Below are 13,227 nucleotides of genomic sequence, written 5' to 3' on the forward strand. Positions count from 1 at the left end.
CCTACCATAAGGGACCTTGTCAAATGCTTTACTAAAATCCATATAGACAATATACACTGCCCTACCCTCATCAAGCATCTTCATCAATACTCAAAAAACTCAATCAAGTTTGGAAGACATGACTGCCCTTCACAAAGCTATGCTATCCCTAATAAGGCCATGCTATTACAATTGTGAGTAAATCCTATCCCTAAGAATCCTCTCCAATAGGCTCCCTACCACTGATGTGCGGCTCACCAGTCTATAATTTTCTGGATTATCCTTAATGTAGTTCTTGTTATACTTCTTTTCTAAAAGGTTCTCAAACTAGTTCAGCTACTCTGCTCTCTTCCTGGTGACCTTTAATTAGTTTTGAGTTCTGAAGACACTTGATACAAAGCATTGTTGTATCATTATCATGTGATTTTTCTGCATTGACAATGTCCTTCTTCAAAAGTAATATTGCTTTATTAGCTTTCTGTTTATTTACCTCTATAGCAACATTGTGCCACTGTCCCTTTAAGATAACATAAAAGAGTAGAGAATATCCTATCGTAGCCTAAATCCCACCTACACAGGAAGAGATATGGCCTGAAGAGGAAGTGAAAAGACTGGATTACTTCCATTGAATACACCTGTGTAAACACCTGCTGCAATTGTACCTCTTGCAGTCTTGTCAGAATCACTGATAGATGGACCAGAACTCTAACAATCCAGCAACAGAACCGAAATTACCATCGTGGAGAGGTGAATAAAGTTTTAAAGATTAACTATAGTACTTTGAAATTGTAGAGATTGTTTTGAAGTAGTTTAGCTTGATGGTGATTAATTGCCATATGATTTTTTCCTTGCAATGTTATTTTAAAAAAAGGTTAATTTAAACATATTTTAGTTTAGAATGTCAATGTTTGGCTCTGTGCATTCTTTTTTGCTGCTTGTGATCTGGATTCTGAATTCTGCCAGTGGGTTGTACTTCGTCTCTGATTAAGGGAGTGTTATCTATGGGTCATAAGTTCAAAACTGATACTTTTCTTTGACCTGCTGTAATTATATACGTGATATCTTGCCTTTCCATTCTTTCTTTTTGGTCTTCCTGGTGTGTCCATATATCTTGCTGATTTAATCCCCCTCTAACTTGCCTTTTCACTGAAAGGGACCAACTCTCCAGTAGCCTACCTTCCTGGTACAGTATGGACCTGCCTCTAATCTGGGTCAACCCACCAAACTAATACTGTCTGGTCTGATCTCCACTCTTTCTAGAGCCACACCTGCCAAGCACAGGGTGATCCCACCTCCAGTCTCCACAATCATACCATACTAGGATAATGCATCACAAAATCATGGTCCACCAAGTATGTGTTCACCATCAATCACCCATTTACTATAATCCTGCTTTAATTCCATTTTCTTATTCTCCCCACATTCTCATCATACAACCCCCCCCCCCATTCTACCCCCACAGTAGGGATAATTTACACAGGTCTATTAAGCTAGCAACCCGCACATCTTTGGGAATAAACCAGCACACACAGATGAAACCTACACAGTCATAGGGGGAACGTGCAAAGTCCAAACTAACAGCACCCAAAGTTAGGGTTGAAACTGGGTCTCTGCTGCTGTGAGGCGGCAGCTCTAATGGCTTTCCCTCTCTTCCATGTTTACCTGCCTTACTTGTGCAGTGTGACATTCCTCCTTTTCCTAGTACACTCACTGCCTAATTTTTGTGTGGCCCTGTCTCCATACCTCAGAGTCTTCATTTCTCAAACCCCTTCAAAGAAAGTTCTACTGATCAAGCACCTCACTAATGATCCCCAACCAGATGAAGCTATAGAGAGTCCACAGGTTCTAATCCAGTTCATCATGATTAGCACCTGTAAAGAGATTCTTATTTTCAGTATCAAGAAACATGTACTGGTTTGATCAAATCAACCAGGAGCTCCGAGAACTAACTAATCATAAAAGCAAAGCATTTTTGAATTGGAGGACCATCATAGCTCAAGGGAAATAATACAAATCTACAAGCATTGAAATACCAATGACCAACAAAAGAATAGTCACTTAAAAAAATACATATTGGGTGAAAAGAGCAAGGAGACCCAGCAACTAGCTGAAACCCACGTGGATTCTTCAGCACTGTCAAGACTACCTATGACATGAATATCTAAGGAACCAGCCTGCAGAGACCCAAGATTGCAGGTGACCTTATAAAGGATGGACAGGCAATCAACACTTGCTGGAAGGAGCACTTTGAAGGTCTTTTCAAATGAAGCGGTCTTTCATGCATGCATTTTTTGACCATATCCTGTGGTTCACCATCTACAACAATCTTAATGCTAACTCAGTCAACCAATGGGTTTAAGCTCTTTAATCCAGGTTTCGGTGGTCCAGCAAATCCTGTGGTCTGTCATTTTTGAATCTCCAGTACAAATTAATTAATTCTACTTAAGATCTAAAAGTAAGATCTGTACTAATCTGTAGCTAATTAACCTACTCGTGCACCTTTTGCAACAACGTTTCCTACTTATGGTAACTTCAGTTTATCGGCAGATCTCAGAGCCCTTGTGTAACCTGCTCAGATGAAGATGATCAGGATAGTTTCTGTGGTCTGAATTTTCAGTGGTCCCAAGGGTACTGCACTCAAGAGTTTCAACCTATAGTCATTTGGACAAATATTGAACATTAAACAAAAGCCAGTCCTGGCTTGTTAGAGGCAAATTTTGTTTGGCAAACTTTTTTTCATGAGGCAACAGTTTGATGAGGGCACTGTGGCTGGTGTGTCTATTCACTGTCAAAAGAAGTCTGAGGAAGTGCTATTAATAAGCTTTAAAACAAATTTTAAGCCCACAAAGGACAGTGGCAGCATAGATATAAAACTGATTAGGGACAGGAATCAGAGTCCTGGTGAATAGTTGATTTTTGGGTTGAAGGAAGGAAATGCACTAATGTTCCCCAAGCGTCAATATTGTGCTTTCCTTGATGTATATTAAAGATATTGACTTCAATAATTTCAAAATTTATAGAAGATTCAAAATTTGGAAGAGTAGTTTATAGCAATGGAGCTTAAGGGGATGCAATTCCAGAAAGGCAGCTAGGCTAGCCAGATGAAATTTAACACCATGTTAAACAGTGCAACGAGAAAGGCAACAGTGACCAGGGGTACAATTCTAAAGGGATGTAGGGGCAGATACTTGGGTGTATATGTGCATAAACATTTGAAGGTAGGGGATAGATTGAGAAGGTAATTGTTTGGAAAAACATGCAGGATCCTGGAATTTATAAATGGAAATAGAGCAGCAAAGCAAGGTGACTGTTTTGAAAATCTATAAAACACTGATTCAACTGTAATTAAACTAATACTTCTAATTTTGGTCACCATAGGAAGGACACAAGTGTCAGTATACAAGAAGTAGCCAAAGGGCATTTGAACTTTTGCCTTTCTCCATCATTCCATACCTTGGTACTCCTTTCTTGTATGGTACTCATTCCCTGACTGTCTTAATATGCAAGAATCTTTCAGTCTTTATCTTGACTATATCAGCAACTGATCCTCCACAGCCCATTCCCTTAGTTTGACACTGACCCATGGTTCTATCAGCCCTGCATCTACCCTGTCAACCCCCATACAGAAAGTGCAAGAAAAATTTAGTAGAACATTCATGAGACCAAGAAACTTCAGTGAAATTGATAAACTGAGGAAGCATGGATTGTCCTCCTTGGTGCAGGCAAGGTAGGGAGATAATTTTATATGTGTTCAAAATTATCAAAAGCCTGGACAAGATGAAAAAAGAGAAACTGTTTGCATCAGTGGAGGATCAAGAATCCAAATAATTAACTTTAAGAGAAGAACCAGGTGTGACATGTGGAAATACTTTTCATGCTGGTTGTGGTCACAATATGGAATGCATTGCCTGAGAGCTGGAAGCCGATGAACTGTCACTTTGTAAAGGGAGCAACAAACAAGAAACATGAGGAATTCAGTCCAGATGAATGGTCTTGACCCAAAATGTCGACTGTCCATTTCCCTCCACCAATGCTGCCTGACCCACTGAGTTCCTCCAGCTTCAAATTCCGGCATCTGCAGTCTCGTCTCCACTTTGTAAAGGGAATTGGATACTCTTTTTTTGAGGGAATAAAACCTGAAGGAGTGGGCTGTGATTCCTCTGTTCTTCCACTTCTCTCTGGCTTCTCCTCACCCTCTGCTGCAGTGAGCCACTCCTCTTCTCTTAAGGAACTCGCCTAATATTGTGGGGTGGGAACTGCAGATGCTGGAAATCTGAAATTTAATGAAAGAGAAAATGCTGGGAACACAGTAGATCAGACAATGTCGGGGGGGGACAGGGTTCACGTTTCAGGGAGCAAACTGTCAGAATTGTGAAAGAGGGAAAACATTATTTATGTTGCAGTGAGGGTGGGGGTGAGCCCCTCGCCCCCACGCCGCAGAGTGGCCTCACTTACCCCGACCCCACTCTAATCCACTGTGACCTTGCTCCACCCTGGACCCTCCCCTTTAGGTTCAGCGTGTCCCCGCCCCCTCCCTCCCATCCTTTGGGTTCAGCGTGGCCCCCTTTCTCCCTCGACTCCTCCCCTCTGATGCGCTCAGGTTCCGCCTCTCCTGCTCTCTTGCTCCAGCTTCTCTCAGAACTCGGCTCTCACTCGGTTGTCATGGAGGAGCCAAGATGGCGGCGCAGGCCTACGCGATGGGCAGGCGGGAGATTAATCAACACTTCAACATCAGGAACGCCAAGCTACTTGCCATCAGCTTCGTGCTTATCTTAACCGCCGGCCACGGGATCAACAGGGGCTATGGAGGTAAGGAGGCGGGAAGAGACGGAACGGGGATGGTGGTGGTGGTGTAGGGGGAGGCGAGTTCCGCATCGCCGTCGGTGGGCTGGGTGGTCCGGGGCTCGGCAGTTCGGCGCCAGCCGTGTTCATTCAGGCGGAGCCGGGCGTCGCCGTTAGCGGCTGGGCCTGGAGTCCAGACCGCGGGGAAAGGGACAGGCTTTAGTCGCTGCTGCAACGCGGGTCCTGCAGCCTGTGAGCCACAGAGTGGGCGGCTCGTCCGTCCCCCACTGTCCGTCCGTTCAGTGCTCGGCGGTGGCTGTCGGTCCAAGCTGCTGCCTTTTGTGTTTCACTGGTGTCGAGGTGCCGCCTCCCTGAATCTGGGCAAAAGAAAATCCAAACGTGGGATTACAACCTCCTGTATGAAATGGGGGCTGCAGAATGGAATTGTCCCTTTCAAACCTCATTTTGTTTTACCATCCTGTTTTGAAAGGCGTAAACACGGAGTGGTCTTCTGTCATCTGTGGCATAACACTTAATGCATGAGCACATTTTGAACTTGACTTATCCGAAGGCAGTTTACTTGTATTGTTTGCTGTCTAGTTTACTTTGTGATGTAATTGATCGTTCTGCAACATCGTACATCAATAAAACGTGCATGAAGTAAAAGCCCATGGTGCAGAAGTACATAAGTGAGGGAAATCAATTAGTACTGATTGCAGTCAGAATTCAGCCTGAAGATCATTAGAAAAGACAGATTCGGACTATCCTGGACCAACATGCCCCTAATGGCCTTTATTTTATAGAAATCAGAAAATTTACGAGTCCATTTAAGATAAATAAGCTAGCCAACATAATCCCACCTTCCTGCACTAGATCTGTAGCCACACAGATCTTCAGGTGCACATTCAAATACTATTTAACTGTAAGGGTTTATTATTATTTCTCATCTCCCCTCTAACTTTTCTACCAGTTATTTTAAAACTATTACATCTTTTGTTCTCTCCTCTCTTGACACCTTAAAGTTTGCTTTACCTTCAACTTTTCGTTCTAATGAAAGGCATGGTGGTTAAATTACTGGATATGTAATTCAGAGAACTGGACCAACGATCATGGATTCAAATTCCACTGTGGCATCTGTGCAAAACTTTAAATTTAGTAATCTGGAATTGGAAAAAAAACTGGTTATTAATAATGATGACTGCAAAACTACTGGATTTTTGGAAAACCCATCTGCTTCATTAACATCCTTCAAGGGAGGTAAACTATTGTCCTGGTTTATCCCTAGATCCACTAATGTAGTTGGCTTTTAAAATGCTCACTGTAATGGTCTGGCAATTCACTTAGTGTGAGAGTATTTAGGGATGGGCAATACATGCTGGCCTTGGTAATGTCGACCAGATGCCCAAATAATGAATTTACAAATAAATTTTTTGCTACCTTTTTATATTATGAGCAATTCTGATTGTTATACTATAGGAAGGATGTGATTAAACTACAGAGGGGGCAGAAAAAATTCACAAGAATGTTGCCGGGACTGGAGTGCTTGAGTTACGAGCAGAGACTGGATCGGCTGGGTCTGTTTTCTCATGAGTAATGGAAGCTGAGGGGTGGTCACATAGGGGTTTATGAAATCATGAGGGGCATAGATAAAGTGGATGTTCATAGCCTTTTTCCCAGGTTAGGGGAGTTTAAAACTAGAAGGCATACATTTAAGGTAAGAGGGGAAAGATTTAAAGGGGACCTGAGGGGCAGTTTTTTCACACGGTGGTGGGGGGGAAGTGGGTATATGGAATGAGCTGAGAGGAGATAGTAGAGGTGGGTAAATTTACAATATTTAAAAGACATTTGGACAGATTCATGGGTAGGAAAGCTTTAGGAGGGACATTGGCCAAATGCAGGCAAATACGACTAGCTCTGGAAGGTACCTTGGTCGTCATGGATGAGTTGGGCCAAAGTGTATAACTCTGCTTGAACCAACACTTCTAGCAAAGCGCAAATATCTGCATTAATCTTGACATTCTCCTCGGGATCCTTTTGTACCTTTTCTCCCATATCTTCATCTACAAGCTGGTTCTTGCCAATATCTTTCAGATATTGGGAGAGCTTTGATATTGATAACACTTGGTCTACAGCTCTTATCCCATACAATTTCTGTATACCGTAAGCCTGCTTGTGCAACGTTTAGATTTAAACACATCTTAACATATTGACTGACTGCTGACTCTCAGGCACTTGCTGCTTATCTAGTCTCAGACTTTCACATATGACCAGCCAAACACAACAATCCAAGATGAGCTGGAGATCAGATGCAGAAGGTAAATCTGAGATTACAACAAATAATTAAGCCAAATGCTATGTTGGCCTTTCTTGAAAGACATTTTGTGTACTCAAGTACAGAAGCTGAGATTTTGGTTTTGGAGAAATGAGATTTGGAGTACAATGTCTGATTTTTGATTTCCATATCTTTTACCAAAGGTATATTTGCTAGATTTATTCCTGATATGAGGTTGCTTTCCTAAGAGGGGAGGTTAAGTAAAGTTGGCCTAAATTTGTAAGAATTTAGAAATATGAGGGTGATCTCATAGGCGAAAAAATAAACTGCTGGAGGAACTCAGCAGGTCGAGCAGCATTTGTGGCGGGGTGGGAAGTGGGAGAAATTTATTGACTTCTTGGTGGAGACCCTGCATCAGGACTTGGAGAAGGAAGATGGCCAGTAGAAAGAAAAGTGGGTGATTGGTGGACCAAGGAGGGATGAAGGATGAGAGACGGATGGAGCCAAGTGGGGACGGGGGGGGGGGGGGGGGGGGGGGGGGAGGTGGTTGGTGGTGGTGGTGAAGGCGAAGGCGGAGACAGAGGCTGCAGGATATTAAGCAGCATCACAAAAGGCTACCAGTGCTGCAATCTGATGAGCAAAGAAGGTGATAATGACAACCATTAGGGGAGATTTGAAGGGCAGAGGGAACTACATAGGTGAGGAGATCTGGTGGGTGAAATGTGTGGATAGTAAATGGATGGAACCAGGAGGGAAGGGAGAAAAAAATGAGGGATTGGGAGGGTGGTATGGGAAAAGGAACAAAAACTGGGAGGGCTGTAAGTGGATTGGAAGGAGGGGGGGAAATCACACAGGGGATATGGGTTACCTGAAAATGGAAAATTCAATATTCATACCATTGGGTTGTAGACTAACTAGGTGGAATGTGAGGTTTTTCTCTAGTTTGCATTGAGCCTCATCCTGGCAGTGGAGAAGTCAGAGGATGGACATGTTGGTAAGGGAAGGGGAGTTGAAATTGTATGCAACTGGGAGCTTGGGTTATCCATTGTGGACAGAGCGCAAGTGCTCTGCACATCAGTCGTCTAGTTTGCACTTGGTCTTGCTGATGTGGAGAAGGCCAAATTGGGAGCACGAGACAAGCATAGACGAAGTAGATGAGATTGGAGGAAGTGCGTGGGAATCTTTGCTTTACCTGGAAGGGCTGAGTAGGTCCCTGGATGGATGGCGTTTGCAGGGGTAAGTGCCAGGATTCAGGGAAGGGTGAGTGGGGAGTGTTGAACGGACCTGGGAGTCATGGAGTGAGCGGTCCCTGCAGAAGCTGGAAAGGAGTGGGGAGAAAGATGTGGCTAGTGGTGGGACCCACTGCGGCTCGCTGAATTGACGAAGGCTTGCGTAGGGATGTACAAGATTCTGTTGGAGATTGACGAGACATACCAAAATGCTCTGCTCTTGATTAGAATTAGGGGCACTTAGAATTAAGTGCCTCAAGAGTTCACTGCAGAAGGCTTTGTATTGTAACTCATTGAAGTTCTTTAATGAGAACTGTGGATGGTTGGTCGTTAAGTTTGTTCAACATTGAAATAGCCAGAAATTTGAACCCACATGACAATATGGATCAGGCAGGAAACTGAGCTTGAACACAGGAATGAACAGACATGGTAATGTTGGAGGACAGATGAGATTTGAGGGGTGATGTAGTCATATAGCTCTATCTCTGCATGTTTTACTTATGTTCTTATAGAATTTACTCCTACATGATGCAAAAGCAAAATCTGAATAAGAGCTAAACATGCTGCAAGTGTGTAGAGCGAAAAAGAATTAATGTTTTGGTTTGATGACTTTCATCAGAACTGGTAACTACATTGGTATATGATGCAGATTCAAATCTCAAGCCAAAAGTAAGGCCCTGATAGGAATATTTGATCAGATCTGGAAAAAGTTTATTCAAATGAGTATTATCAGAGGACATCACCAATAGATGAATGGCGCAAATGTATTAGTTAAAGAAAAAAAAATCTTTATTCTTTCCATATTGCTTTTAGTTTCTCACAGAACATAGAACAGTACAGTACAGCACAGGAACAGGGCCTTCGGTCCATGATGTTGTGCTGAGCTAATGATGCCTAATTACACTAATCCCTTCTGCCTACACATGGTCCATATCCCTCCATTCTCCGCATATTTGTGTGCCTATCTAAGATCCTCTTAAACACCTGTATTGTATCTGCCTCCACCACCACCTTTACCTATTTTAATGAATAAAGATAACTTTGGCTTCAAAATTTCAGATGAAAAGTAAAAAGAATTGTTACAGTATGCAAAGGGTGTGAACAACAGAAATAACAAAGTGAAGACAACATTGTGAAGTTGATGATTGTGACACCAAAGAACCTTGGCCTGCTATGGATGTTGGATGAAGAGATTGTCTTATAGTTATGAACCCATTAAAGACAACCATGATGTCAGTGGCAGTGATGAAGAACAGCACATGAGAACATCAGGAAGGATTGGGGAGAATCCTTAAGCCATCTGTGTTGGGGGGGGGGGGGTACGCAGGGGGAAGAAACTACTTGCCCTGCACATCTCTTTTGAACTTTCCTCCTCCCACTTTAAATGCTGCCCTCTAGTATTAGACATTTTGACCCTGGGGAGAAAGATACCAGCTGTCTACTCTATATCTTTGTCCCTCATATTTCAAAAGCACTATAAAATATTAATGAATTTTGTGATTGTAGGCAACAATGACCAAATAATTTGTATTGGTGATAAGTAATGGGATGGATATTTATTGAACAGGACACAGAGGATGACTGTCCTGTTCCTCTTTGAAATATTATCACAAGATCTATTGGGCCCACTTGAGAAAACAGATGAGACTTTGGTATAACATTTTGATCCAAATGTTGACACCACTCTCTGCTGCTCTACCTCAGTGCTGCACTGGAGTGTCAGCCTAGATTTTATTGCACAAATTACTGGAATGGTTTGGTACGGCAACTCAAATGTGCAGGAATACAAGAAGCAGCAGAGAGTCATGGACTCGGCCCAATACATCACAGGCACATCCCTCCTCACCATCAGTAGTATTTACATGAGACACTGCCTCAAGAAGGCAACACCATGGGGGGAGGGTGCGATGTCCTCACCAATTCCTTGGAATCCCTCTGAAATATTCAGGGTGCTATTGAGAACCTCAGGTTCGCATATTAGGTATGTATAGAAGCCCAGTACAGGAGACATCCCCACCCAAACTATGGCAATTCAGGTAACAGTTTGCAAATCACTACCAAAAAATCTAAGCTATGGAATAAAAGTTCATTCTTGTGAAAGTTGTATTTGGGGGGTGGGTGGAGAGGAATGGTAAATGCAATTTTTCTTCAACCAGCATTTCTTCACACCTGTGCAGATAACATGACTTCACTTTATGGAAAGTTGTGATTATGAACTATTTTAAGGAACATGACCCCCATCCCACACCCCCACAAACACAGGGATTGCCTGTGTAAGCAGTGCACTACCTCCCAAGCGACTCATCTCCGAATCTCAAGTGCCTGGCCTACCGGTGGAAGAGCTAATGGGTCCTGTCAGTCACTAGAGAACCCACAGAACTGGAGTGGAAGCACATGAGAAGATGTAACGAATCAAGAAATGCTTTTTTAAAAAAAATTGATTTTATTTGTTGGAGGGTTGCTTGATTAATGAGATTTGATCTCCTTGAAAAGTGTAAACACTCATGATCTTTTGGTGGGTTGTGGAACACTTCTGTAAGCGTTTTATGCACTGATCTCCCAGTTTTCTCCCCAGTCCTTCCTGATGTTCTCATGTGCTGTTCTTCATCACTGCCACTGTCATCATGGGTGTCTTTAATGGGTTCATAACCATAAGACAATCTCTTCATCCATCATCTGTAGCAGGCCAAAGGTTCTTTGGTGTCACAATCATCAACTTCACAGTGTTGTCTTTGCTTTGTTAGTTCTGTTGTTCATACCCTTTGCATAATGTAACAATTCTTTTTACTTTTTATCTGAAAGTTTGAAGCCTTCAAAGTTATGTTTATTCATTAAGTGTGGTAATTTATCTCCTTATTCCATGCCTTTTTCAATGTTACCTGCATCATTGATGTTTATGGTAACAATCCTCCAGGAGGAGGACAAACCTGCAGTTTTGCTGCAAATCCACAATACTACAGAGTTTTTGGCCTCTGCCTCATTTATTATCAAACTGCGATCTGGTTATTACTTCTGTAAACAATGGGCAAGTCCTTTTACTTCCTTCAACACAATAGAGTGAATGATCTTGGCTATGACAAATAGTTAGGCTTGAATGTGCCGGCTGTGTTTGCACATGCAAGATCAATAATTTCAGCATTAGCTCCCTGCTTCCTCTGTGCTCTTCATCTCTTCTAAGAAGTGTGATCCTTTGAATGCAGTGCCAAAAGAGAACTGTCTCATTTGCATTATTGTTTGCTTAGGAGCAAGATCTCTTACTAACTGCAAATAAATCAATGTATTTTCCTGCAGCCATTTGGAAGACACAAACTTTTAATGTAACAGATGCTAATATTTTTTCAATTAAATTTTTGAAGCCGTAGAGTGTTCAACTTAATATATGATAAAATTTGGCCTTTCCACATAGTTATGGCATAGAAATAACTTATTTCACTGTTGTTTAAACCATGCTTAACACTGCCCCACCTTGCAGCGGGAGAATGGCACTGCGGGTGGTGCTGCTGCGTGGCTCCTGACTTCGAATGCTGTCTGTGTGGAGTTTGCACGTTCTTTCTGTGACTGAGGTTTTTTCCTAGGTACCCTGGTTTCCGCCATATGCTAAATGCATATTGGTCAGTGGTAGGAGAACTGGGAGGGAGTTGATGGGCATGTGAGAGAGCATAGATGACAAGGAAATGAGAATGCTCTGAGAGTAGGCATAGGCTTGGCGGGCAGAATGTTGGCTTAATTTATAGTAAAGGAAATAAATAAGCATTTTGAGGTTAGTTGGTTTAGCTTTTGAATTGCTCTTAACATAAGACTTTACCAGTTTTTCATGTTAAATATTAATACAGTGTGATTTTTCTCTCCAACTCCAAAACATACCCACTGACTTCCCCCTTATAGAATTTTCTGTAGAATTCCAATTTTATGTCTAATTGCAAAAAAAAAACCTTTGCCTTTGAGCTGCTATACTTGGTATAGGAAGCATCCTATCTGGATGCATCACGGCTTGGTACAGCAACTGCTCTGCCCAGGACAGCAAGAAACTGCAGAGAGTTGTGGACACAGCCCAGCACGTCACGGAAACCAGCCTCCCCTCCTTGGATTCTGTCTTTACCTCTCACTGCCTTGGTGAAGCAGCCAACATAATCAAAGACCCCACCCACCTGGATCATTCTCCCTTCTCTTCTATCAGGTAGATGCAGGAGCCTGAGGGCACATACCACCAGGCTCAAGGACAGTTTCTACCCCACTGTGATAAGACTATTGAACGGTTCCCTTATATGATGAGATGGACTCTAACCTCATAATCTACTTTGTTGTGACCTTGCACCTCATTGTCTACCTGCACTACACTTCCTCTATAGTTGTGACACTTTACTCTATTGTTATTGTTTTTACCTGTACTACCTCAATGCACTCTGTACTAACTCAATCTAACTGCACTGTGTCATGGATTGACCTGTATGATCGGTATGCAAGACAAGTTTTACACCGTACCTCGGTACAAGTGACAATAATAAACCAATAACAATATTTACAACTCTGCTTCCTACACACCATCAAACGATGGCTCAAAATTAAAATGGAAGTGCACAGAACTGCTTTATTGGACCTGTGATTGCACTAGTTTTGTTTTACAATCTTTTTTAAATCTTTACTTGCTTGCCTGTGATGCTGCTGCAAGCCAGTTTATCATTGTACCCATACCTCACCGTACGTGTGCATATGACGATAAACCCAATTTGACGACTTGACTCGCAGATCTTTCTGGAGGAAATGTATGTCTAATGAAATGAATGAAGTTTGAAATAATATGGGGGTGGGTGGATTGAATATGGGGGGGAAAAGAGCTACAAGATTACCTGGAATTTGTACTGAGATGGAAGATGATGTGCTGTTTGTTGAACTTGCATTGAGCTTCATGGAACAGTATAGGAGACCAAAGACACATGTCAAAGTGACAATGGGATGGAGAATTCA

At 42.4% G+C, this 13,227-nt stretch overlaps 1 protein-coding gene across 2 annotated transcripts in view; it reads left to right on the plus strand.

Annotated features, from left to right (window-relative positions):
- Positions 1-581: 581 nt before the first annotated feature.
- Positions 582-13,227, plus strand: part of casd1 (CAS1 domain containing 1) — a 95,115-nt gene continuing 82,469 nt past the window's right edge. Inside the window, exons 1-2 of one of the 2 annotated variants that reach the window (XM_052015829.1) lie at positions 582-726; positions 4,609-4,788. In XM_052015829.1, coding sequence (XP_051871789.1) covers positions 672-726; positions 4,609-4,788 — 235 coding nt within the window. In that variant the 5' untranslated portion in view covers positions 582-671. Of the gene's footprint in view, positions 727-4,608; positions 4,789-13,227 lie in introns of those variants that run through there. The other variant, XM_052015831.1, reaches the window with a different exon arrangement.

This window comes from Pristis pectinata, chromosome 5 (genome assembly GCF_009764475.1).
Source record: "Pristis pectinata isolate sPriPec2 chromosome 5, sPriPec2.1.pri, whole genome shotgun sequence".
In the NCBI taxonomy this organism is placed as follows: domain Eukaryota; kingdom Metazoa; phylum Chordata; class Chondrichthyes; order Rhinopristiformes; family Pristidae; genus Pristis; species Pristis pectinata.